Source organism: Prionailurus bengalensis, chromosome B2 (genome assembly GCF_016509475.1).
Source record: "Prionailurus bengalensis isolate Pbe53 chromosome B2, Fcat_Pben_1.1_paternal_pri, whole genome shotgun sequence".
Lineage (NCBI taxonomy): Eukaryota > Metazoa > Chordata > Mammalia > Carnivora > Felidae > Prionailurus > Prionailurus bengalensis.
The window spans coordinates 9,017,313-9,043,479 of NC_057349.1; the positions used below are offsets into that span (position 1 = coordinate 9,017,313).

At 44.8% G+C, this 26,167-nt stretch overlaps 1 protein-coding gene across 1 annotated transcript in view; it reads right to left on the reverse strand.

The window, feature by feature from the left end:
* Positions 1–1,639: 1,639 nt before the first annotated feature.
* Positions 1,640–26,167, reverse strand: part of E2F3 (E2F transcription factor 3) — a 76,121-nt gene continuing 51,593 nt past the window's right edge. The window contains exons 2-7 of the mRNA XM_043590716.1: positions 14,929–15,040; positions 13,165–13,366; positions 11,506–11,664; positions 8,413–8,527; positions 6,574–6,709; positions 1,640–5,294 (exon numbers count right to left, since the gene is read on the reverse strand). Of these exons, the coding sequence (XP_043446651.1) occupies positions 5,032–5,294; positions 6,574–6,709; positions 8,413–8,527; positions 11,506–11,664; positions 13,165–13,366; positions 14,929–15,040 (987 nt within the window). The 3' untranslated portion in view covers positions 1,640–5,031. The remainder of the gene's footprint in view (positions 5,295–6,573; positions 6,710–8,412; positions 8,528–11,505; positions 11,665–13,164; positions 13,367–14,928; positions 15,041–26,167) is intronic.

The following is a 26,167-nucleotide window of genomic DNA, read 5'->3' on the forward strand; positions in this document are numbered from 1 at the left end:
CTGCACAAGACTGTAAATGTACAGATGTCACCAATGTTAAATTTTGTGGTATGTGTATTTTACCACATAAAAAAAAATTGTACCTGGCACAATGTAAGTACTCAATAAAACTTAACATGTTATTCTTTATAGCAAAATGAACACAAATCTCCAATAGATTTCCAAATTCTCCAATAGAAAATTACCGAGGTGATTATGCTAAGTGAAATTAGTCAGTCAGAGAGAGACAAATCATATGACTTCACTCGTAGGTGGAATTTAAGATACAAAACAGATGAACATCGGGGAAAGAAAGCAAAAATAATACAAAACCAGGGAGGGGGACAAAACATAAGAGCCTCTTAAACACAGAGAATGCACTGAGGGTTGCTAGAGGGGTGGGGGGGATGGGCTAAATGGGTAAGGTGCATTAAGGACCCTTGTTGGGATGAGCCCTGGGTGTTATATGTAGGGGATGAATCACCGGAATCTACTCCTGAAATCATTACTGCAGTCATCATTTGCACACTTGTGACTTTTAGCTTTTTCACGTGTGAGCATTAACAGCAGCAACTCAGTGGTACCAGAAAATCTGCAGACTTAACTTGGAGGTCGATTTAAAAATAAATACATAAACAAACAAACAAATAAAAATTTAAAAGTAAATTTAAAAAATTACCTAGGTAAACAAAATTATTAAATACACTTTTAACCACTGGAATGCTATGCAGGCTTTGAAGAGCGTGAACGTGGTGTGTAAGTACAAACTTGGAAAGACGGCTGAATTTACAGCGAGGACACAACAGGAGCTGCAGATGAGGGAACGTGGTAGGATTTATGTTAAAATACACATGCACGTGCACACCCGTGTATATCTGCCTGGGAAGCAACTGGAGGGATATGCATCAGAAAATTGAGAATTGTGGTTTCCTCTAGGGTGAATAGGTTGGGGGAAGGGGCAGGAATGGTTTTGTTTTTGAACTTTATACCCTTGTGTATTGATTGACTGATTGCGTGTGTATATGTACAAGACACAACAGTTGGGGAGTTTAGATGATAAGCTGAGCATGAAGGATATGAGATGGGGCGCCTGGGTGTTTCAGTCAGTTAAGCGTCCGACTTCGGCTCAGGTCATGATCTTGCCGTTTGTGGGTCCAAGCCCGATGGCGGGCTCTGTGCTGACAGCTCAGCCTGCTTCGGATTCTGGGTCTCCCTCTCTCTCTCAAAAATAAGTATTAAAAAAAATAATAATAATAAGATGGCCATCCAAAATTCCTAACCTGCTCCTAGGCAGTATTACAAGAGATACAGAATCTTGGACAAGGGAGGTAATTATCCATCTTGAGAATTAAAATCTTTTGGCTTCATACTTCTTATGATGAATAAAACTGGACTTGTCCCATAGTGTAAAAATCCTTCAATATCTGGAAGTGGTTTTTGCAGGTGGCCAGAGGGACAGCATGTTCTAAGTGCTAAGCACACTACAGGTGCTCGAAAAGGATGTCCCGTGCTCCCCAAGTCCCAAATAAAGGGTAAGGTGTGTGACGTTCTTCAGCTTCTGGGCAACCTTTCCCCTTGTTAAAGCGCATCCCCAAAACTGAAGTTAACATAGGAACACGAGATGGTGTTAAGAAAAGCCATTTACAAGTCTGAACTCTTAAAAAAAAAAATCATTTTATTGATCCTTTACCATACAAAATTTATTCAAATTACACCCATTTGAAGTGGTAAGATCACAGCTAGAGAACAGGTTTACCCTGTAACAAATCTATTTACAAAATCCATCATAAAAGCTTTTTTTTTTTTTTACATTATATTACATATTTTCTTTTTTAAACTAGCATACAACACGAAGCTAAACCGATTAGTAGTTTGCCTACTCCCAATTGTGGGAGAGATACTTCCTTTCGACAAAATCACGTACCCCGTAGGAAAAGAAATTCCCACAATCGGACTTGCCATACCACTGCAAAGCCATCTTCCTTCCGACCCTTCCTCTCACACACAGGCTGTCATGCACTCCTCGAGTTCTTACTCTCTTTTTCCTGAAAGATAAAGCTTTAAATACTGCAGTTTTATTTACAGATCTACACCGAAAACAACGAAAACGGAAACAGAAACCACGACGAAAAACGAAAACGCAATATGACACTCTTAAAAAATTACAAACCAGCTAGAAAATACTCTGGCAGTGTTTACAAATTAATTGCTATTTTTTTTTTGTACAAAATTGCTAGATAATGAAAATGTGAGTAGACTACATATCAACTTAAATAAAACGACCGCTATGCACAGATCTGTACATATGAACACACACCTAACACTGTTTGACAGCTCATGTGTTGCCCTTTATACACTTTATTTTGTAAGGCTCACGCAGTCATAATTTGCACACTTGTAACTTTCAGCCATTTCATGTGTGAGCGTTAATAGCAGCAACTCAATGGTACCAGAAAACCTGCAGACTCAGTACTTAAAGTAACACAAATACCGTAGTACTAACCCGCTGGGTACGCCAGATACTACGTCAGAAAGAAAAGGACTAATGCAAATGGAACACAGCACGGACATCTAATTAAGGTACACCAGTTAAGCCCACTAACTGGGGGGAAAAAAAAATCTTACGCGTGAAGGAACTCTTTAAGACTTATTAGTATTCCTTTCTCTTTTAAAAACAATAAATACGGCATCATTACATCACGCAAAGGCTTCGCGAGAAAGTCAACAGAACACACAGCAACCTAGCCAGGTGAGCTCAGTCTTTAGACTTTGGAAAAAAATCAGCTTTGTGCAGCTGGCAAAGAGAATGAGACAAAGCTGGGAGCAGAGGCAGCTAACCAGATGAGATAAATATGGGAAATGGGGGAAAGCTTGGCATAAACGGTTTCCCATACAGGAAAACACCCCACAGTGCATTTCCAGTAGGCACTTGACACAAAGCTCCCCCTCCCTCCCCCACCCCAAGGCTTCATCACGGACCACACCGCTATTTGTACCAAATCCAGTGTGTGTGAGGGAGGAGGCTGGGGACGGAGGCCGAGGAAGAAAAAACGAGGATAATCTGCACCTTTGTTTGCCTTCCCAAACATACACCCACGCATACCCACACAAAGAGTTTAAAGTGCTGGTGTCATTTGTTTTGACCCCACCACCACTTTGCATATTGTGGAAATCTACCTAGAGTAAACTGGCTGGGGCTTTCGTGGTTTTTTGTTTTGTTTTGTTTTGTCTTGTTTTGTGTTTTTCCCAAGGGATGGTCTCGAGTCACTTCAACACAGGAATCGAGTGCTACTGCGTCAGGCACAGAGCATTTCAATTTAACCGTTTGTTTCATCTTGAGGGTTTTGTTTTCTGTTTGTTTCTTATGTGACTCCCTCATTCCTGCAGTCTTCAGTATCCAAGGAATGGATCTGAGGTACCAGGCCACCGCCCGGGGGGGGGGGGGGGGGGGGGGGGAGGGGAGGGGGGGGAGAAGGCTCGCTCCCGGGGCCCACGGGAAAGCCATTCTTGGACGTACCTGGGAGGATGTGCGGCTGACACGAAGCCTCCAGCAACTGGGGGACACCATCCCCGGAGAGTAAAGCGGGAGGCGCCCCGGCATTCTATCGCTTCTTTTCCCACCTCCCGGCTTCCCTTGGTTCAACTTTACTCCTTCATGGAGGAAGGGGACCGGGCTCTGGCCAGGACGACTGCAGCCCCCCCTGGGCATTGGGGGGGGGGGGTGCCCCGGTCTCGCCAGCGTTAAGTGAATGCCCACAGAATGCCACTCACACGGCGGGGATGTCTTTGTCCCCGGAGGCCTCTCCATCTGACCCCATCCTGAGAAGTGGTCTCCCTGAGTGCAGTGTAAGAGAGCCCTTGCCCCACTCTCGGGGCCCGGGGAGGGGGGGAAGGAGGGAAGCCCGAGGACGGAGGGATCCACACCTGCGGCTCCCTGGGACTTGCTCTGTCATCTGACCTGGTTCTCCTCTCGCATGGGCCACCGGTGTCTGCGAGCCCCAGGACCCCCTCGCTCCCAGGAAGGGAAGCGAGAAGGGGTTGGTGCTTCTTGCCAAAGCTGTTACACCTGCAGTCCCACGCGTCTAGATGCTCTGATCAGTAGAGGTTCTCTACCTCTGCTTAAATCATTCCAATGAGCAAAAAACCGTTTCAAAGTAAACAATTAAATTGAAATGGTGATGGGTGCCACAGGAATGCTTCAATGGCGGCTAAAAAAAAAAAATTCTTTTTTAAAAGCCTAAAACAATCCACAAAGAACTTCTAAGTGAGCATTTGCTACAAATCAACTTTAAACTGACAAATACGTTGGGGGCGGGGGACTGGGAGTGGTTAATGGAGTCAGGAAAATCCACAACAGCTTCGAGTGGCAGAACACTATGGTTCCTCTGTATCTGCAACAGATAGTAGAAAACAGAGTTCTTCATCCGAAAGGCTGTGCGGGTTCTCTCGACCTCCTGGCGGGACACGCGGTCCATAGCTTACACTGAATTATGACAGTAATTTAAATATTCCTAAGAAGAGCTGAAGAAATCCATTTCATACTTTTTGCATGACTTCAAGTTTACAGTTCCTGCCGTTCCGTTCCATATTAGCAGACCCCAAAGACATGCATTCTGCGGAGAAGGCACGGCTTGAAATGCTATTAAGGAAGATTGCTGTTTTCGAGTGGGCCAGGTGGCCAGACCCCATTCGACAGCCCATCCATCAGGGACAGCAAGCCAATCCGGGAAGGGGGTGGGGGAAGAAAAATACGGGTGAGAGACACCTGATTGCACATTTTCTCACTTGCTGACGCATCCAGGAGATTTTGGAGCCTGGGGCAAAGCAGGGCTTTCCCAAGGGCGCCTGCGACTGTGCGTTTAGACAAATAAACGAAAAAAAAAATTTTTTTTTTAAATTCATTAAAATGTCAGCTTTGTTCTGAAGTTTGTAGTTTACTTCATGATACTATCTCGGAGGAAGAAGGCAGGAAGGGACAACACTGCATGACAGATGTTCTGGTTCCATAATAAAAAAATATTGGTTTATAAGGGGAGTTCACACAATGCATAATCAACTACACATAAAATCTTCCACCAGTGGGAGCTTTTCCAAATCGTAAGCATCGAAGAGATCGCTGATGCCTTCTTCCTCCCCAAGGCTTAGGAGATAGTCTTCTTGGAGCAGGGGGGGCAGTAAGTTCACAAATGGTCCTTCCAGGTTGGAAGGAATTTGGTCCTCAGTCTGCTGTAAGAGGTTGGCTGGGGAGGCCAAAGGAGAAAGGTTCGCCATAGAAATTGAACAATCGCTATGTCCTGAGTTGGTTGAAGCCAAGTCTGAAAGGGGGAAAAAGAAATGGGGGAAACAGAAAAATAAATTAGGAGCAAATCGAATCGACTTTTTAGAAGAATATGCACGTCACTGTTATAAGAGCATGCGCCCTCTGCTAAGGTTGATCAGAACGACACTGCGGTCCAGACCATCTCGTGCTAACTGTTCACAGCGACGGGCTGCCTTTCTCTGTTCTGGTCTAACTCATTCATCTTTTGAAACGTCCACTGTTAGCAAACGAGACTACAAGTCATTTCAAAGATTACAGGCTAACAAGTTCCAACACTTTGTTCTGCTATCAGTTAGTCACTATTTATTTATTGAGAGGGAGAGATCTTGAGTGGGTGAGAGGGGCAGAGGGAGAGAGACAGAACCTTAAGCAGACTCCACACGCATCACAGCATGAAGCCCGATGCAGGGCTTGATCCCACGACCCTGGGACCATGACCTGAACCAAAATCAAGAGTCATCGGATGCTCAACGGACTCAGCCACCCAGGTGCCCCCAGTTAGTCACTATTTAAAGGAAAAACAAAACAAAATATCAATAGTGAAACACTGGCTTCCTGGTAGGGCTCACTGATTTTAACTTAGCCTTTTTCAACTAACTTTTTAAAGATACCTCTAAAAACACATGTAATAAGACATATCCTCTTTGAATTTCTTTTCTGAAAAAAAAAGGGGGGGGTCTTTCGTTTTACCCTCTGAGGTGCTGTGTTTTTTGTTTTTTGCTCAGTATTAGATCAGAACCTATTCACGTAAATCACTCCTATTCTTGCTGCTATACTGGGAAACGGTAGGAAGAAAAATTAAATACACGTCCCCCAGTCTGTGAAAAGAGGGGAGAACTTAGACTCCCCCCGGGGTTATTCCTCCCATGTCTTGTCCCCATCACACTGGGGTCGGGGAGGGAGGGTGGAAATTCAGTTACAACTTCTGTCGACAAAAGGCTTTTCTCTCCAAACTTGTTGCCTTTCAGTGTCGCTGATGATTCACCCCAACAGCTCACAGCTTCACTCCGCACTTGAGTTGGTTTTCTAAAACACTAAGCAAATGGTTTCTGATTGCAAAAGCCTGAGGGACTCCATTCGAGGGTGGAGGAGTCATTTGCTCAAGATCATTATTTTATTCTGTAACCAGTCCCAATGCCTTAAAAAAAGTTACCTTAAAAACGTTTAATAACAAAAGTTTTCATTTCTTGCCTAGACGTGTGGTTCTGACACAGGGTCCTTCCAATCACCTTCATTTTTAACATAGTTTCCAAATGAAAAAGCTGGATTTTTACCTTTGGAAGGGGGTTTCGGGATATTCCCATTGTGGTCTTGGTTGTTTGTTTTCATTGGACTGTGTGTTTCTGTCTCTTCTGGACACAAATATACCTCAATGGGCCCTTGGGTACTTGCCAAATGTATTTGTAGGCTCTATAAACAGAAGAAGTGAGAAAAGTCCAAACTGAAAAATGAAAGCTACAGTAATTATCATCTAAAAATGGAAAGTAAGGGTAATTTTCATTCTTTATTTTGCTTCTTCACTGGTAGCCCACTCCGATCAAAAGCAGGGGCCAGCAAACTGCAGCCCGAAGGCCAAATCCAGCCCATCGACTGGCTTTGTAAATAAAGTTTTATTGGCATAGAATCATGCCATTCCCACGGTTTATGGATTGCCTCTGGCTTTTTTTTTTTTTTCCCTCATACTATCATAATGGCAGAGTCGTGCAGTTGAGTTGTCCCAACAGAGACTTATGGCTCACAAGTCCAAAAATATTTACTGCCTGATCCTTTAACTTTTTTTTTTTTTTTAACGTTTACTCACTTTTGAGAAACAGAGACAGAGCATGAGTGCGGAAGGGGCGGGGGCGGGGGTACACAGGCTCTAGCCTCTGAGCTGTCAGCACAAAGCCCAACGTGGGGCTCGAACTCACGAACTGTGAGATCATGACCTGAGCTGAAGTCGGACGCCCTATTGCCTGATCCTTTAAAGAAAAAGTTTGCTGACCCCTGCCCTAGAGGAGGTGAACTGTGTTCTTTAAATATACTGCTTCTATGCAAACTATTAAAAGGTCTTTTAAATATTCCATAGACAGTATTTCCATGTTGTTTTTCCTATATGGCAGGGCTTTTTCTTTTTTTTAACGTTTATTTATTTTTGAGACAGAGAGAGACAGAGCATGAACGGGGCAGGGTCAGAGAGAGGGAGACACAGAATCTGAAACAGGCTCCAGGCTCTGAGCTGTCAGCACAGAGCCTGACGCGGGGCTCGAACTCACAGACCTCGAGATCATGACCTGAGCTGAAGTCGGACGCTTAACCGACTGAGACACCCAGATGCCCCTGGCAGGGCTTTTTCATGTGAACTTTAATAACCACTGGATGAATAGCATTCTTACGTGATAGGAGCAGAGTTTAATAAGAGAATACGGCACACTAACATCTAAAATTCTTCTTCATCTGGGTCACAGAGCTATTAATATCATTTAAGGTGAGAACTGTACCCTAGATGGGAGCTTGCAAATTTCATTCTCTTATTTTCTATGCATTTCCTTTTTGCTACATTTCTTTATCTTATAGTTACAGTCCCGGCCTATATTAGTGAAGATTATCTGAAACTAATCAGAAAAACATGCTCCCTACTTTCTTCTAATATTCTAGTCTATCAATTCAGCCACAGCCTTATGTGGTTTCTTAAAAGTAAACATGTTATAAAAGATAAATTCTGAAAATGTGCTAAGATATGTTGGGGGGGTTACTTTTTTTTTTTTTTTTTAATTGGGGAGATACATTAAAGCATTAATGCCTCTACTCCTGGTGGGTCCAGGGCAATCAACATAAAATTCCCCAACGGTTCAAATCAGTCAGAACCACCAGATAATAGAGAAACAGAAAGTACAAGAGGGACAGGGAGCCATATACCAAGTTCAATGCTGCTATGTTAAATTTGATTTCTGGGGGACTCCATGCATAATGAACTGTTGAAATGTTTTTTAAAGTTCGGGTTAAGTAAAATAGATGGGAAAGAAGTATCCAGTTTTTCAGAGGATACACCCTTTGTCCACGACTCCACGATTCCTTAACTTCAAGCATTCCAGAAAGATCTCTGCAGATGAACAAAGATGTTATCTCCTTACCTCTATTGGGTCAGGCACTTCAAGTCTTGTTTCTGGAGGGGCTTTGACAACTATAACAGTTTGGTCTTTAAGGCCACTAATTTTTCGAATATCTTGATATGTAACGTAAGCTAACGTAGGGAGTGTTAAGGAAATCTTCCAGTGAACTGCCTCAGATGTAACCATTTAGAAGACAAAAGAACAGATGCAAGGAAAAATTTTATAAAGTATTTTATGACTTGGAAGAATATATCAGCATCTCCGTCTAGATCTTTAAATATATGGGATCTCCCGTGAATCTTCTGGTTGATATTCTACACAAGACAAATACAGTTTTTTCCTGCCCATTTCTAAAAAGCCCATGGCTACTTAAAATATTAAATACAGAAACGGAATACTTAAACTACCCAAAGAAAACCAAAACCCAATTTGTTCAGGGATTTCCTAGCCAGGTTCCTCTGGAGCACAGACATTCCATACACTTCAGTGAAAAGTGTTCTGTCACTCAAACTGAGTGATGGCAGTTCCCAATTTACAGGGGGGGAAAAAAAGTAAGTTCTAATACCCATATATTTTCTGAAACTCCGGTAACTTCTATCTGCTGCTTGACTATTAGCAAATGTCAGCAGCCACCCAAATGAATGAGTGAGTAGCAAACGGATCTTTTGGCGGAAGAATTCAGAAGACTGCTCAGGCAGACAGCCCGTATTCTTAAGGGCACCCGGGCTGTGGGTGATTATACACTGCCCAATGATAAGACTGTCATTATTTCTCCGTTACAAAAATCATCCTTTGTAGGATATTATTAACTGTCAATATTTCAGTGTTCACAAGGAGGAGAAAAGCAGCTTCCCAAGGCTCTGCTACTGAACAAACTTGAGAAACACTGCCGTTAGAAGACAGAGCCAACAGTATTTCAGTACCCTTGCTAATGACTTCTACTCACTGAACAATTCTTTTGAGTGCCCTGGCAGGCAAACCTGAGAGGATATCATGAAAGAATATGGTACTTACTACATGATAAAAGTATTCACGCGAGTTGCCTAGAGAGACACGTTCTTACTCGGCAGTAAAAGAACTCACGTAGCTCTCTTCTATAAGGCACACGGAGTGACATAATTAATGTACAATGTCTTCTAGCCTGTTGCATTTTTTATGTTAGCCCACAAAAAATGCCTAGGATAAAACAGCAAATCACAACTCAATGAAGGCCTTTCTGCAGGTAATGTAATACAGCACATAGAGTCAATGATCTGACATGTTTAATACAGAAATAGGGTTTAGAGAGCCAGGAGGAAATGTCTCTTAGAACAGTGGACTTTTATTAGAAATTGAAGGAAGCTAAGGAACGTACTGTGCAGAGTAAAGCACATTCACTTCATATCTGTATATCGTTTTAGGGGCATCTTCATAGACTATCTTCTTTAAGTCTGAACGGTTCAGACAACGGCTAATTCGGTGCTGAGCTTCATGGGACAAGCTCACGTGGGAGTCCAGGTCTTAGGTCCCCATTTATTTCATCAAGGAAGCAAACTGACTGTTGTGAATTTTTACCGAGAACGCTGGGGGAACTGACAGCCAGGTACCTATTCCACAGCCCACTGTCAAAAAAAGCTGTGTGACAAGAACTTATTAAAAACTCATCTACAATTACTCAACATGCTGCAGGAAGGAAAGTTTCAACACATTTGTGAACAAGCTGTACCACATTCGGAACTGAGTGGCGAATTGAAATAAATTGTGCAAACGCATTTTCTAATCTTACAAATTTAAAAGTACTTCCGCTGTGGCTCCCTCCTGAATTTGCTTTTTTGGGTTAGCAGCTCCCCGCAAGGAAGCTTTCAGTTTCCGGAACAATGGCCCCAGAGAAAGCTAATGTAGGGGACCATACCGTAAGCTACACATTGCAGAGAGCTGTCAATCACGGACAACCACCCGTCTCTTCCTCCACGGGGCTCCCGACTAAACAATGAAGGAAGCAGCCCCACTAGAGTTATTTTGCGTTCTTTCCTGATAAACCCACTCTGGCCACCACCGGGGGTTCAAATCATCACACCTCTTCTCCATGTCACTAATCATCAGCTGACAACATGAATCTTTCGGTCAACAGAAAGCGAACAATCACAGTAGCAAAATACTGCCTGAATTGGAAAATATATGTCCCCACACCCTCCAAGGGGAAGCTTATCAGCCATAAAGAGTAATGTGGAATGATCACAAGTGGGGAACGCAGATTAGAGATGGGGTGTCTTAAAACATTGGCTTTGTCTTCTTCTAGAAACTGAGAATATTGCAAAATCTTCTTGTCAACATAATGAAGTAATCTTTCTCCCTTCTTGCTGGAAGGGGGGATGATGAACAGTAAGTTTTCCCATGATGGCCAACAGATTGTCAGCCAGTTGACAAGAACTGGCTTTAAAAAATTTTACTTCCAGAGACTAATGTCTGTAGATGAATGGATAAATTGAGATGTTGCAGGCCTTGGGGCCAGGGGTGGGGGTGGGGGCGGTGTGGGGCGGGGCGGGGGGTGCTTCTGAAATCTTGGTGCTATGAATCAGCATTAACGCATGGGAGAAGTTATTGTGTGGTTTTTCTCTACTCTCTTTATTCCTTCAGCTGTAGCCCAGACAGATTCAACAAATTCCGATCGCTCCAATATCTGATGAAAAGAAAATAGAATGTGAGAACCCCAACATGACAGCTAACGCCCACCAGAAATCTGGGGAGCCAAAGATGAATCTGCTGGGTGTTGTCATTAATATTAACACCGACACCTTACATGTCTTATAATAGTGCTGCCTTACGCTATGAGTGTGTCCATATGTCCCAACCACACATAAATAACATGCTTAAAAAAACAAAAAAAACCCCAAAACCACAGTCACCACCCAGCTATCAAAATAGATAGGAGAAGATACTGTCCAGTGACTATCTTTCCATAAATACTGAGTCCTAAAACCAAGATAAGTGGATTTACACACACACACACACACATATACATGGACTTGGGTGAAACCAGAGTAAAATTCTACCTGTGCCTAACAGTCAGCCTGTCAACTCTCGATGTAATCTAGAAGGCGCTAACCCCCAAGGAACAGGTGACACAAAGGATATCTTTGATTCTCTGAATCCTCGGTTAGCAGTTTGAGGTCCAGGGTGCAGGTTTGGATCAGCTCATCTAATTTCTTCTCCTCCTGGCTGAGCTCGGTCACTTCCTTCGACAGGCCTTGACACTGGGCCAGCATGCCCCCGTCCTCAGACAGACTGCAGCCCCTGGAAACCGAAACACAGACTCATCATGGCTGCTGGGGGGACCAGAGGTCGGGGTGGAAGGGAGGGAAGGGAGAAGTGGTCTTTTGAGTAAATGTCTCCTCTTTTTTTTTAATTTTTTAAAATGTTTATTTAGTTTTGAGAGAGAGTGAGAGAGAGAGAGAGGAGCAGAGGCAGGGAGACACGGAATCCGAACCAGGCTCCAGCTCTGAGCTGTCAGTGCAGAGCCCAACGCAGGGTTCAAACTCATGATCCGTGAGATCATGACCTGAGCTGAAGTTGGACGCTTAACTGACTGAGCCACCCAGGCGGCCCTAAATGTCTCCTCTTGACACAGAAGGTCACGCTGCTTGTTAGCCAATTGTTAAAATCAGAGCATTTATACACCTATTTTTTTTTTCTCCACACTGTCCTTCACCTCTCACACCATAGAAACTAAGTGGGGAAAAAAAAAAACAACAACAAAACACAACAACCCAAAATCCAACACTGCTATTTTCAGGTTTCTTTTCTCCAGAGGAGGCCTGTTTCTTCAGAAGGCTCCAATTCAAAGGGCGAAAAGAGGGCCTCCTCCCTGCCACATGCCTCCTGGGGGGAAAGAGAAAGAGAGGGGGAAGAAGGATGGCGAGACATAGCGAGAAAAATTTGAAAGAAAAGATGAGGAGTGGTTCAAAATTCAACAAAATATCATCCGAAAAGTACAAAAGACCTAGGCAGTTTCTGAGGGCCTTATACCAACCACCGACAAGGAAAAGGAGGTTAAGGGAACGGATCCGTGTGCTCTATGGGAGAACAAAGGCCACTACCCAACAGGCCAAAAATGGGTCACCGAGTCGTCACAAAATTCCAAAAAAGTACAAAAAGTTACCCGCTCATCTTATCGTGTCTGAGGTACTATTTTTCCAAAGCTACCCTCTAAGAGGTTGGTTCCTCCCCACAACGCTTTCAAAGTTCCTTCTAAAATAGAGGCTCTCCAGGCGCCCCGTCTAATAATTCACGAGCGGCATGATCATACATGTAATCACACGTGTGGGTGGCAAGTGTTAACATCCCTGCTTTCCAGAAGGAACCGAGGCAACTAAGTCTTGCCTCAGTTTACTCAGAAAGTGAGGTGGCCTGCTGGTCGAGCCACGGCTAAGGACAATGTGGCAATGGTGTATACACACGGATGTGTTAACACAGCGGTCGCTCACTTCCAAACGCCTGTTACAGACGAGCCAACGACACGCGTGAGCAGCCTTTAGATTTGCCACGGGAGCACACACGTGGGCATCGCCACGGCAGATGAACGGCATCTTACTTGACATCTGAAGGCCCCCCCCACTGAATCCCAGGATCCCCCGGCTTGAGGCTAATCAAGCTTTTCGTCTGAAAGTATCTAAAGAGAAGGGCTCTGTGCAAAGAGGCTCTGAACTTCTGACAAAGGACCTGCTTGAGGGGCGGGGAGAAGGGGACCGCGGAAATGGAGTGAGACCTGGGACCGGGGCCGTGGCTCGTACTCACATCCACTGCACGTTGTTTTTCGACTTCTTCTTAATGAGGTGGATGCCTTCCAGCACGTTGGTGATGTCATAGATCCTTCTCTTTTGCACCTTCAGTACCTCCGCTGCCTTGTTCAAATCCAAGACCCCGTCAGGGGACTGGCTCAGCAGCTGAATGAACTTCTTGGTGAGCAGACCAAGGGATGTGTCATACCGTGTTTTTTCTGAGGGAGATTTTGGAGCTTAAAGAAAAACAAAAGCCGAGCGGGTGGGGGTGGGGGGACAGGGAAGGGGGAGAGGTAAAGAAATGAAGGGTTTCTTTGCAGGTAGGCAAGCCCTCTTTCCCGCTGCAGCCCAAGTATTAGTGTTGAAGCAAAGCTGTTGCCGTCGTGTTTTGGTAAGTTACAGAAAGCTATGAAATTGCTTTATTAGAAAAGGAAGGGGGCGCCCGGGTGGCTCAGTCGGTTGAGCATCCGACTTGGGCTCAGGTCATGATCTCGTGGTTCACAAGTTTGAGCCCCGCATCGGGCTCCAGGCTGACAGCTCAGAGCCCGGAGCCTGCTTCGGATTCTGTGTCTCCCTCTCTCTCTGCCCTTCTCTGTTTTACACTCTGACTCTGTCTCTCTCTCTCAAAAATAAATAAACATTAAAAAAAAAAAAGAAAAAGAAAAGGAAGGGACAGGACAAGTTCCTGTTTGATTATAAAGCATTTTACTGTGAATTTCTTGGGAGTTTCTACTTTGGCTTCCCCTACTCTCTGGGTCTAGTGAAGAATCCCACACATAGTAGGTGTTCAACAATATCTGTTGAATTAATGAAAAAGCGTGATAGCCTCAGGGGAGCAGCACCTGGGGAGCCTAACCTGATGGGGCCAGGCTGAAAAGTCTCCCCAGCGTTTCACGATGGGCTCAGACAGACTCAATTTAACTGGCTTTGCAGACTCCTCTGTGTGTGTGTGTGTGTGTGTGTGTGTGTGTGTGTGTGTGTGTGTGACTTATTCACCACTTTTTCAAATAATGCTTCAAGTGGATGAAGAATACTGAAACTGCCTTTCAGTGGAATCGCCCCATCCCTCTTGAATGCAATGTCCTTATTCAATATCGTGTTTACTCTCTCACAGGTGCCCAGGTCAAGGCTTTCGCTGAGCATTACACACCGTTTGTGGACTGCCTCATTCATAAACTCCATGAGAGGAGCGAACAAAGTCTAATTTAGGATCTATGTTAAATGCCAAACACATAAAGGACTGTTTAGCTGTTTTCAACCTACTTTTTTCTCTCTCCCAGAAAAAGCAATCGATGGAAAGGAAAACTAGCTGCAGTGTATTAGTGTCGGTCAATTCTTACACTGCCTTCCGCTGAGTTAGAGAGATTCAGGCTGGCGCAGACATCCCCGACCCTGGCGCGGTTTGTCTAGCCCCAGTTAAGCCTGCTCTCCAAAGTCATGTCTGTTAAGGGAAGTTAAAACTAAATTTGATTATAGAATGGTATAGAATTTAAATTTGTACAGAATACAAAGAACCTGTATTCCAAGTGGAAAAGTGAAACCACACACGTTCAAAGAGGCTCCCCCGCCCCCCCCCCAAATCAGTATTCAGGTCCCAAAGTGACTCGAAACCCTTTGCGGGGCATCTGCAGACACTGTATTTAATTTTCTGGATAGGAACAGAGAGGTGAAAAAGGACACAACATGCCAGCGTTATTCACACCTTGGCATCCTCTCGGCCACAAGCTTTGAAAGGTGGGAAGCCCACACCAAGGAGAATATGAGATGAGAGCATCCTTACTTTTTGGACTATCTGGACTTCGAAGTGCAGCTCTTCCTTTGCCCTTAGGGGTTTTTAAGCCATCGGAGAGGTACTGATGACCGCTTTCTCCCAGCTCCAGCCTTCGCTTGGCCTGCAATGTGAAACCACAAGCGTTGGTCACTGGGCACGTGGGCAATCACAAGGAGCGGGGCTGTCTGTGACCTGTCCCTGCCAAGGGCTGCGGGCACCTGCCAGCTCTCAGGCCTCTGCTCTGCCGCACGCGGGGCCCTGGCCCGCCCCATAGCCAGGTTCTGGCTCCGGGGGCTGGGCTATCACGTCAACTCTCTTCACCTGCCACGGATTACCCATCAGATGGAGGACATAGCCAGTGGTCCTTTAGGATTAGGATCAGGAGCCACCTTGTTTGTTTGTTCGCTCGCTCGCTCATTAATCCATTCATTCATTCAACATACGTGCCAGGCGTGGGGCAAGACACTAAGACGACAGCAGGCATCGCGGAACATAAACTCACTTTTCCCCTGCAAAACTTTGCCGCCGACCTCATCTCTAATCTGGGCAGGACCCCCTTCCTTGTGCTCCCGCAAACACTCTGTTTATTTGTATCCTCCACTTATTGCATAGAAGGGTTATTTTACTTCTCTGTGTCTCATTTCCTTTAAGGCAGGGACCGTTTCCCACTTATCTTTGTATACCTAGTGCTTGGCACAGAGCCTGGGTTTCTGTAGGTGTTCAATCACTCTCTCTATTTATATTCAATGCGAGAGTGACTGAACAGTAACACAACTAGTCACAGACTACAAATGGTCATTCACCGGAATAACAAATACTGCAAATGCCCCTGGTATTACCGTCTCCAGTTCTGTCATCACACCTGACGCGTGGAGGTCTTCAAGTTTTTAATTTGATCTAATTTCATTACAAAAACATCCACCTAGTGTCTACGGACTGGGCACTGGGCTTAGGGCACGCAGGGGAAAGCAAGATAGGTTAAGAGTCCCTGCCTCCCTAGCGCGTAGAGTCTGAGAGGAGACAGATCACTGAAGTAAGTAATTATTGTGTGCCAACGTCTGGGTGTGACAGGTGTCCAGACAGGAATGGTACCGACTGGACACCCCACAGGGCCATGTGTCTCTAGGCTCATTTCTGGGGCAGATCCTCCTAAGGAGGAGATGCACAAGTTCACAGAACTCCTCACGACATAGAAACAGAAGTGAGAGCTTCCCCGGCTTCTCTGTAGAAAGTGATCAGTTCATCTCGTTCCGGTCGCTACAGTGGCCACAGCCGCGTGTGGCTCATCTGAATCAACATGTGCTCTAGGTGTCAAATGCACACTGGATTCTGAAAACGTGCCACCCCCCAAAAGGGCAAAATCCATCACCAACTGTTTTTATATAGATTACACGCCAAAATGATATTTTGGCTTTCTAAAATATTATTAAATCAGACAGTATTAAAATGATTATTTCACCTGTTTTGTTTCATATATATTTTTACTATGTGGCTTGCATTTGTGGCACATATTAGCTTTCCTTTTTTAAATTAAATGTTTGTTTTTAACTAATTAAGTAATAAAATAAAAATAATTGAAAAATGCTATTTTTTTAAAATTTAATGTTTATTTATTTTTGAGAGAGAGACAGAGCGCAAGTAGGGGAGGGGCAGAGAGAGAGGGAGACACAGAATCCAAAGCAGACTCCAGGCTCTGAGATGTCAGCACAGAGCCCGACACAGGGCTCGAACCCACGAGCTTTGGGATCATGACCTGAGCGGAAGTCGGACGCTTAACCGACTGAGCCACCTGGGCGCCCCACGTGTTATCTTTCTGTTGGGCAATGCTGGGCTGAAGTTCACTCTCAAGGACTAGGAACGACGTTCAGTAAATTTCTTAACTTCATCTTCCCCTCCCAAATATTCTGTCAAATCCTCGTGTGGGCCTGTTGTTTTGGTTGGCCTGGCAAACACTCTCTTCGTTAGGTAAAAGCCTCTGATTGTCTCTGGGGAGCACCCCCCTCCCTGTGCCAGCACAGGCACATCTGTGCACACAGGTGACCTGGGCCTGCCTGATCTTTGTGTTCCATCCTCCCCTCCCCCACAGTGACTGGGCCGGATGGCACATGACCAAACCTGGGTGAACAAAGGCCAACTCAGGAATTTTTCTGGAACCACTGGCAAGAAGGGGTTGTGCCTTCCCAGTAAGGTTGACAGTAGCCAGAAACTACCTGACAACAGAGGCTCTAGAGGGGAAGGTGGAGTGAAGACACGGAGAGAATGGGGTCTAAGGCCATCACTCAAAACTCTGAATCAAGTCATATGCTGGGGACAACAGCTGGTCTTTCCCCAGACTTCTCAGTGGCATTAGCCAATCAGAGCCTCAGTGCAGAGCGGCAGGGTGGGTGGGTCACTTCTTGCGGCCTGCAGGACGTTACCACTGATAGAGGCAAGCTCCATTTGAGGCTCACGTAGAAGTAGAGAGGGGAACAGCTTTGCTACGGAGGCTTTTTCTCTCCACAGAGAGCCATCCAAGAGGTACACCGCTGTATTCTTTCCATGTTAAGGTCCCCAGCAGGGAGTCAAATGGGAGACCCAGAACTCTTGGGCTCCTAAGTCTGTAAACTCTTCCTGAACACTCACAATAAAGAATTGCTCACTGGCCAGGGGCCTGGGGGCATATTAGTTTTCCCTCCCCCATCCAGGCTACTGTTCCAAATTGCTTTGAGGCGAAGACCCATGGAAAGCAGTAAGCTTGAAGGCTGGGGAAATTCCCAGAGATCTGTTGCTAAGAAACGGAGATCTAACTTCAAGGACCAGGACTAGGCTGGTTGCGTGACTTTGGAGAGTTGAACCAATCTAAATACTTGATGGAAAAGCTACTAAATCTTAAGGGCACTGCTACTGCCAGAGAATCCTTAAGTCCTAGAATCCTCACAATCTATGAGATCTCAGCCTCTAAGGGGATAGATCACCAAGCCTATACATCTACGCCAAAAAGAAATGAGCTGAGGAAGAAGGGCAGCCCCAGCAAATCCTCCTGGAGGGTAGAAATTGGGGGCGGTCATATCGGCTACACGAGCTATTCCTGCGGAGTAGACGTGACAGGCTTTGAGAGGTGATCACTGCGTCATTTTCCTTTTCCAGATGGACGTTTCTGCCAGCCTATCCTGTTAGCATTCCTCCGCGCTGTAGCGGAAGGGGCTGAACTGGATCTGAGATGAACACACAGTAGTCCTTAGGACTTACAGGTCGCAGACCTGAGGACGGGCACACTAACTGGAATCTCTCTGGGGAAAGAGCTGGCTGAACATTTGATACATCATGGAGCAGCATTACCTTAACAAATTTAGGCGCACGTGCTTGGTAAAAACAAACACACATACAAACAAACAACTACATGGGGGGTTTTAAACAGTACGGGTGGTCTCTGCTCACACCAGGACAGATGGAAATCTCTCTCCCATCAGCTCAATTTTTGTTTCTTATGAGTGTGACCATCTCCCTGAACTGTTGAGTTCTTCTGTTTATAAAGAGATCTTCATATCACATGGCCCCTATCAGTAAAGCAACTCATCTATCTGGTGCTCAGCGGAAGGCCCAGCCATCTGGTCCCAAGTAGGAATAAAGGCTGGACGGGAGAGAGGTTACGTAGATCGCCCACGTGGCATCTTTCTGAGGTATTACCAAGTGTGGCTTTTATTATAAATGAAGTAGGTGCTAATTTTAGAACGTCAACCCAAACTAAGATGTTGTAATGTTAAATTTCTGAAAAAAAAATTAAAAAAAAATTATATATATATTAGTAATAACTGTCAGGCAGCCAAGCAGTGGGCTGGGGCGGGGGGGAACAACCATAGTTTCTGCCCATCTGGCATCTGTGGACCCTATTTTTGCCTTCGGGGAAGAAACTTCTCCACAATTCTTAGTTCAGGTGGTTTCTTTGTCTCTAAGCCTAATGAGCAAAAACCCTGACACTGCTCAACATCTTAGGCTGGCCCTTCCCATCGAGGGTTCAAAGGTGAGTCTTGTAACCTGGGCCCACCAATCAGCGTATTCCAGTATCCCTTGGCTAATGGGCCTATGATCAAAGCAGGAGAATCGGCCAGTGTGGGACTTTTGTTAGAAACGATGGGGAAAGTACCGGGTTCTTTTCACTGGGAGTTATTAGTAGGAAGTCCGCCTGGGGCTACCTGGGAACTGAGCCAACATGGAAGTAAAGAGCTGGAGAGGCTGAGTCCCAATGCCTTCAAGTGAGGTGCTAGAAATAGCCATGACCAAAGGCAGGTCTACCCAAGGCTTCCATTTTGTATGAACTAACAGATTCCCTTTTTCCGTAGAAGAAAACTGACTTCGGTGACCATTATTTGCAGCCTGGAGTCCTGATAGATCTAGCATGCTAGCATTAGCTAGAACTCAAGGGATATTTGAGTGCTCATAATGTATCATGCACCATGGCAATTACTTTTCACTTGATTATGTTATCTCCTTTTCACAACGTCCCTACAAGGTGGTTGTTATTATTATTTCCCATTCTACGGGAGAAAACGGAGGTTTAGAATGCTCAAATAACTTTTCCAAGATCCCGCAGTCAGTAAATATGCCTACTCCAAACCCATGCTTATAACCACTTTAAGGATTGTGAAAAACTGCCACATGAAAATATTTGAAAAGTTATATTAAACTGATGCCATTTTACTTTATGATAAATTTAGAGCTTTATTTATTTATTTGAGAGAGAGAGAGACAGCACGCAAGATCATGAGTGGGGTCTGGACAGATCTATCTATCTATCTATCTATCTATCTATCTATCTATCTATCTATCAAGAGAGAGAGAGAGAACCCCAAGTCAAGAGTTGGACAGTCGGGGTGCCTGAGTGGCTCAGTTGGTGGGGTGACCGACTTCAGCTCAGGTCATGATCTCACTGTTTGTGGGTTCGAGCCCTGCGTCAGGCTCTGTGCTGACAGTTCAGAGCCTGGAGCCTGCTTCGGATTCTGTGTCTCCCTCTCTCTCTCTGCCCCTCCCCTGCTCACACTTTGTCTCTCAAAAATAAATAGTTAAAAAAAAATTACAAAAAAAACAAGAGTTGGACAATTGATTGTGCCACCCAGGCACCCCAAGTTATTTTATTCATGACTTTAAAAAAAACTTTCCTTTACACAATAAAAGGAATATGGAAATTCAAACAGCACAAATGTGTCTACGAGGAAAGCAACTCTTTCTCCCACTCCTGATCCCATCCCCTTCCACAAAGGCAAGACTATTAAGTTCCTTTGATCTCCTTTTAGACAATCTATGTGAATATAAGTATGTATACAGAGACCATTGCACTTTACAAAAAACTGTACACCAATGATGCATTTATTAACACAGGATGACTTTATTTTTCATAGCTACATAATGCCGGATTCATTAATATGCCACAACTTGTTTACTTAACCAAATACCTGCTAATGGATAGTCAGCACTCTTCTACTGTAAGCATTCATGATGGCACTGTGGGGTGGGTATCACTATGCCCACCTTGCACTGAGGCAGAGAAGGAAAGGGTTTACCTTAGTGAGTCATAGATACCAGGATTTGAGCCCACGACCTCCCTGGACTGATGGAAATGGCCCTCCTGTTGCCATAGCAACTTCTGGGCTACCGCGGCCTGACTGCCATCACAACGCACGTGTCGGCCTGACTGCCATCACAACGCACGTGTATGCTCCAAGCTTCCTCCCTGGACCATGAGCTCAGCTCTCAAGTAGCCTTGCACACGGCATGCACTCAGACAAATTCACTTATTTATTTTGAATGAACCAAGGAATAAATTCCCAAAGTCTCTTGGCAGGTAAGGCACAAAGCTCTGACATCACAAACCTGTAAGGTTTGTATGTATGTATGTGGAATATACATATATATACACACACACATACGTGTGCATGCATACGCATACATATGCTGGAGACTAATCGCTACATATTTGGGAAGATTTTCAAGAAACATATGGGGGAAAAATTAAAGTTGCAGAAGGACACATCTGAAGATTTTATAAGGGTAAAAAAACTATAAAATATAGACTTCGCTCTAAAATTTTCCATGTATCCATAGAGGAAGACCCACATCAAATGTTAATGGAGGTTATCTCTGAGAAGTAAAATTAAATATGGGGTAATGACTTCATGTTTATAGTTTGTAAGATTTATTTGACAAAGCAATGTGTCTTTTTTTTTTAATTTTTTAATGTTTGAGAGAGAGAGAGAGAGAGAGAGAGAGAGAGAGTGAGCAGGGGAGGGGCAGACAGAGAGGGAGACACAGAATCTGAACAGGCTCCAGGCTCCGAGCTGTCAGCACAGAGTCCAATGTGGGGCTCGAACTCACGAACCTTGAGACCATGACTTGAGCCGAAGTTGGACGCTCAACCGAGCCACCCAGGCGCCCCGAAGGCAATGTGTCTTTATACATACTAAAGTTATACCTAGCAATTCTATTCTTTGGAGTATATTCTGAGAACATTGATGTTGTTTCTAGGATTTGTCTATTTAAAACAGCACAGCTGTTTTCTTGAATATTTATATTTTTCCACCTATGTCCAACATAAATGCCCAATCAGAAGAAAAGTTCAGTAAGTTATTGTACATTTATATAATGGAAGGTTGTGCAATTAATGATATGCATCTATATATGTAAGTTTAAAAGAAAAGTAGGTGTGAATGTAAAATGTTATTTTTGTAGGGAAATTGTACACATAGGAAGAAACGATATCTAAGGCTATACACTAAATCGTTTAAGAGTATTAATCTTTGGGTGGTAGGATTACAGTGATTTTATTTTCTTCTTTCTAAATCGTTTAAAAGTGATCATGGGTTTCTTGCATAACAAGACAAAAATTTCCATTGGAGGTTAAACAAAAGAAGGCTGCTGGTTTGGTTTTTAGACTGTTGAAAATCTTCTGTACCATTCAGTAGGTATGGTATGAGTTCAAAGCAGAAATGGGCCATACTAACAGAAGGGCATCCCCCCTCACGGCGGGGAGGGAAGTGGTGTTCTTATCTACCATTTGGCTGAGCCACAGGAAAAGAATTAGATCAAGAAAAAGGCACGGCCTGCTGTCGTTCACAAACCGAACCCTAAAATAAACTCCCTTTACCCCCGTTAATAAGAGACCTGGGAAAAGGAAAGAACCAGATCCATGATACGTTTTGTTTCATGGCCAAAGACGAGGCAGGACGTTTCGAGCAGAGGACGAAGAGAAGTAAATATGGAGGCTAAAAAGATACGAGGGCCGGGGCGCCTGGGTGGCGTAGTCGGTTAAGCGTCCGACTTCAGCCAGGTCACGATCTCGCGGTCCGTGAGTTCGAGCCCCGCATCGGGCTCTGGGCTGATGGCTCGGAGCCTGGAGCCTGTTTCCGATTCTGTGTCTCCCTCTCTCTCTGCCCCTCCCCCGTTCATGCTCTGTCTCTCTCTGTCCCAAAAATAAATAAAAACGTTGAAAAAAAAATTAAAAAAAAAAAAAAAAAAAAAAAAGATACGAGGGCCAGGTTAAGCTCCTTAGCGGAATGATCCAAATGGAGAGAATCTCTAGTTTGAGACCAGACCACAGATGAATCTCACTTGGGTTCTGGCCATCCTTAGGTCAGTAGGTTAGGGCAGGAGGATTTCAAGAAAGGAATTCCCAGTTTCCAGCTGTGACTACATACTAACACAATCTGGCTACCATTTTAAAATCCATTAAATATTTATTAAGTGCCTGCTGTGTACCCAGCCCTGCACAGACAGGTGATTATAAAGGCAACATGGTGGTCCCTGCTATAAGAGAGGCTCCAGGCAAATAATGGGAAATGCATGAAGAATGCCACAATGAGCCCATGGCTGGGGGCAGGAAGGCAGGAAGGGGGGCTGGATGGAGAAGATGGTGGAGGTCTGGAGAGGGTGGAAAGAGCTGGCGGTGTTTGAGCCACATCCTGGAAGGCAAGGGGCTCTGTCCTGCAGAGAAAGGTCTGGGTGTCAGATCTCCAGAAGGCTGTCTAGGCATAAGCAGAAGCACAGGGACTTGGGAGGGGCTGAACCAGAACTCTGGTTCAGAGGTGCTGGTGAGTAGGGAGGGGCTTGGGTGCAGAGGGTGAAGAAGGGGCCACATCACAGTCCCTTCCGTGCCATGTGGTTATAAACCACACTCAGTGTCCCCTTTTCCTTGAGATGAAGTTACCCAGGATGAAGAGCTCTAAGGTCCTCCCCGGCTTTCCTCAGCCAGGTCAAGTTCAGAATTGACAGGAGCAGCGTCTCTATGAGCTATTAGGTGAGAAAGCCTAATCAGAAAGCGAATTGTCTCCCAGGAACTGGGGAACTGAACAGAAACGCAGACGGAGGCGTGTGGAAACAAGAAGAGTGCATTTTATCTTGGTGAAGATTTCCCCTTAAATCCCGCATCCCAGCCACCACCAGTGGAGAGTAGTAGTCTCTCTTCTCTCAGACGTGCTCCTTCCCATGCTTCCCTGCCCCAGCTAAATTTCCCCATCACTGGGTACCTAGAACGCCCCCAAACTTGGCCATTTTTTTTTTTTATTTTTAAACTACAGATCTAGGATATCTTCACTATAATTTGTGTTTGCAGACTGGTCTGGGAATCTAAGCACATACATACGAATGTTTCTAAAGGGCAGAACTTCTGGAATCGAAGCCATTTACTGATGAACTGGTGATTGCTTCCCTTTCTACAGACGTTTGTTTTGTTTTTAAGAATAATTTGAGGGACGCCTGGATGGTTCAGTCGGTTAAGCGTCTGACTCTTGATCTCCAATCAGGTCATGATCTCACGGTTTCATGAGTTCGAGCCCCACACCGGGGTCTGTGCTGACAGTGTGGAGCCTGCTAGGGATTCTCTCTCTCCCTCTCTCTGCCCTTCTCCCAGTCACACTGTCACTCTCTCAAAATAAATAAACATTAAAAGAAAAAAGAAAAAAGAAGAATTTGAGACAGGGTGCCTGGCTGGCTCAGTTGGTAGAGCATGCAACTTTTGATCTCAGGGTCATGAGTGCAAGCCCCAAGTTGGGCATGGGGCCTACTTAGAAAACAAAACAAAACAAAACAGAATACTTTAAGACAATTTAAAAAGAAATTAATGCACATGATTTTTAAAAACCCACTAGTTCAGGCAGCTTATAATGGCTACCTCCCCAGGGGAATCAATTTTATTCTTTCTCCTGGTGGTCACCTCTGCATCTGTAAGGAATAAGCTTGCACAGCTATTTCTGGATGAAAATGTCCAGCCCGCCAGCGATGACTATCATCCAACCGAAGATTACCTCACCTTTTCATATCCGTCACATCTTTTTCTCCATTGTATTACCCATTCTATCAAGTCCCCAGTATTTCTCCTGCCTGAAATACTTGGACCTCCTGCTGTCTAGACCCTAGACGGACAGTTCCGTGCGCCTGTTGCAAAGCTGTCATTCTGTGATTTTCCACTCACTGTACAGTGTGGAAGCCTGAAGGGGACATCTGTCCCTTTATTTGACTGCCCAGCCTCTGAACCTTCCCACCCAGGCTTAGGAAACTCCCCACTTGATCAGTCTATGCGGGAGGCACAGCTGCCCTTCTTTCATGGAAGTAGAGGACACCCTGTGCTCTTTCCCAGCTTCCCCAGAGCTTGGACCAGTCCTGCTACCTCAGCGGGAGGACAGACACATGCAGCCACTCCAGACCCAGAACCCGGAGGGGCTCTGGCAGAGCAGCGGGCCGGCTGGCGATGGCTGCTGGAGCCCGGAAGAAATCACTAGATTTGTGATTCCACTGGATTCGTTCTGTGGATTGACATTTTGGCTGTGGCTCTGTCTGCTTGTCCTTGCTGGTTCCTGCCTGTCCTCCGAGCCTGGTTCTCTAATCCTCAATATCCTTCCATAAATTCCTTCGCTGCTTAAGTCAGCTGGGGTTGCCTTCTGTTGCCTGCGACAGAGTCAGTTTCCCGAGCCCAATGCTAGTTGACTGCTTTCCTGGGACACATCCGAAGAGTAGTATGGAAGGGAACGTTTGAGTCCCTGTATATCTGAAATGTGTATTTCATCCTCACACTCGATAGGCTGGGTAAGCAAAGAATTTCAGGCTGAACAAGGGTTGCCCTCAGCACTCAGAAGCCACTGTTCTAGTGCTTTTTATATCCAGTGTTGATGGTGAGAGACCTGTGGCCATTGATCCTCATTCCCTTGGAACTACTGGGTTTCTAACCTCTCTGAGAGATGCCTGGCCTATCTTCCATTTATTGTAAAATTTCGTAACATCTGTTCAGGTGTGCAACTTTTCTCACTCACTGTGTGAGGGACTCCTGGGCTCCTAGAAGCTACGGGCTTGGCCTTGAGCTAGAAGAAATATTTATGTTGTAAATCATCCCCTCTCGTTTTCTCTCATTTTCTGGGAATTCCTATTCCTCTTAGAGGGATCCTCTAAAGCTCCTATTTTCTGTCATCCCTTACATCAAATCTAACTTCCATTCACTACGTTTTTTTGTTTGTTTGTTTGTTTTGTTTTGTTTCAGTTTGGGCAACTAGATTTTTCATTTCCAAGAGTATTTGTTTTGCTTTTGCTCTCTGATCAATCCCTTTTTATAGCATCTTGTTCTTTATGACCAGGAGCGTCTCCTTCACCACTAATTGCTTCTTTTGAAGTTTTCTTTTGTTTCCTGTTTATTTTCTCCATTGTCCTCTTTTCCTACTTAAAGGAAGTCCTTCATGGGAACATCCTTTTTGCCTCTGCTTTTGTGACTCCTGAGGCTCTCCAAGGCAGACCCACGCTCTCTCCGCCATAGCTTCCTGTTCTACTTTACTGACCGCTACTCCTCAATCCTTTCCCTGCTTTCCAGGAATCTGCCCAATGATCTGGTCTGCTAAAAGCCCCACTCTCATTGTGAATAATGAAAAACAACAATGACAAACTGTTTACTATTATTTTCGTAGGGTTTCAAGGGAAAGGAGAAAACTGTGTTTGACGACCTGCCTTTCTTTATATATATATATATATATATATATATATATATATATATATATACACACACTTTTTTTTTTAATGTTTATTTGTTTTTGAGAGACAGAGACGGAGTTTGAGCAGGGAAGGGGCAGAGAGCGACGGAGACACAGAATCCGAAGCAGGCTCCAGGCTCTGAGCTGTCAGCACAGAGCCCAATGTGGGACTCAAGCCCACGAACCATGAGATCATGACCTGAGCCACAGTCGGTCCTTAACCAACTGAGTCACTCAGGCGCCCCAACAATCTGCCTTTCTGAACCAGA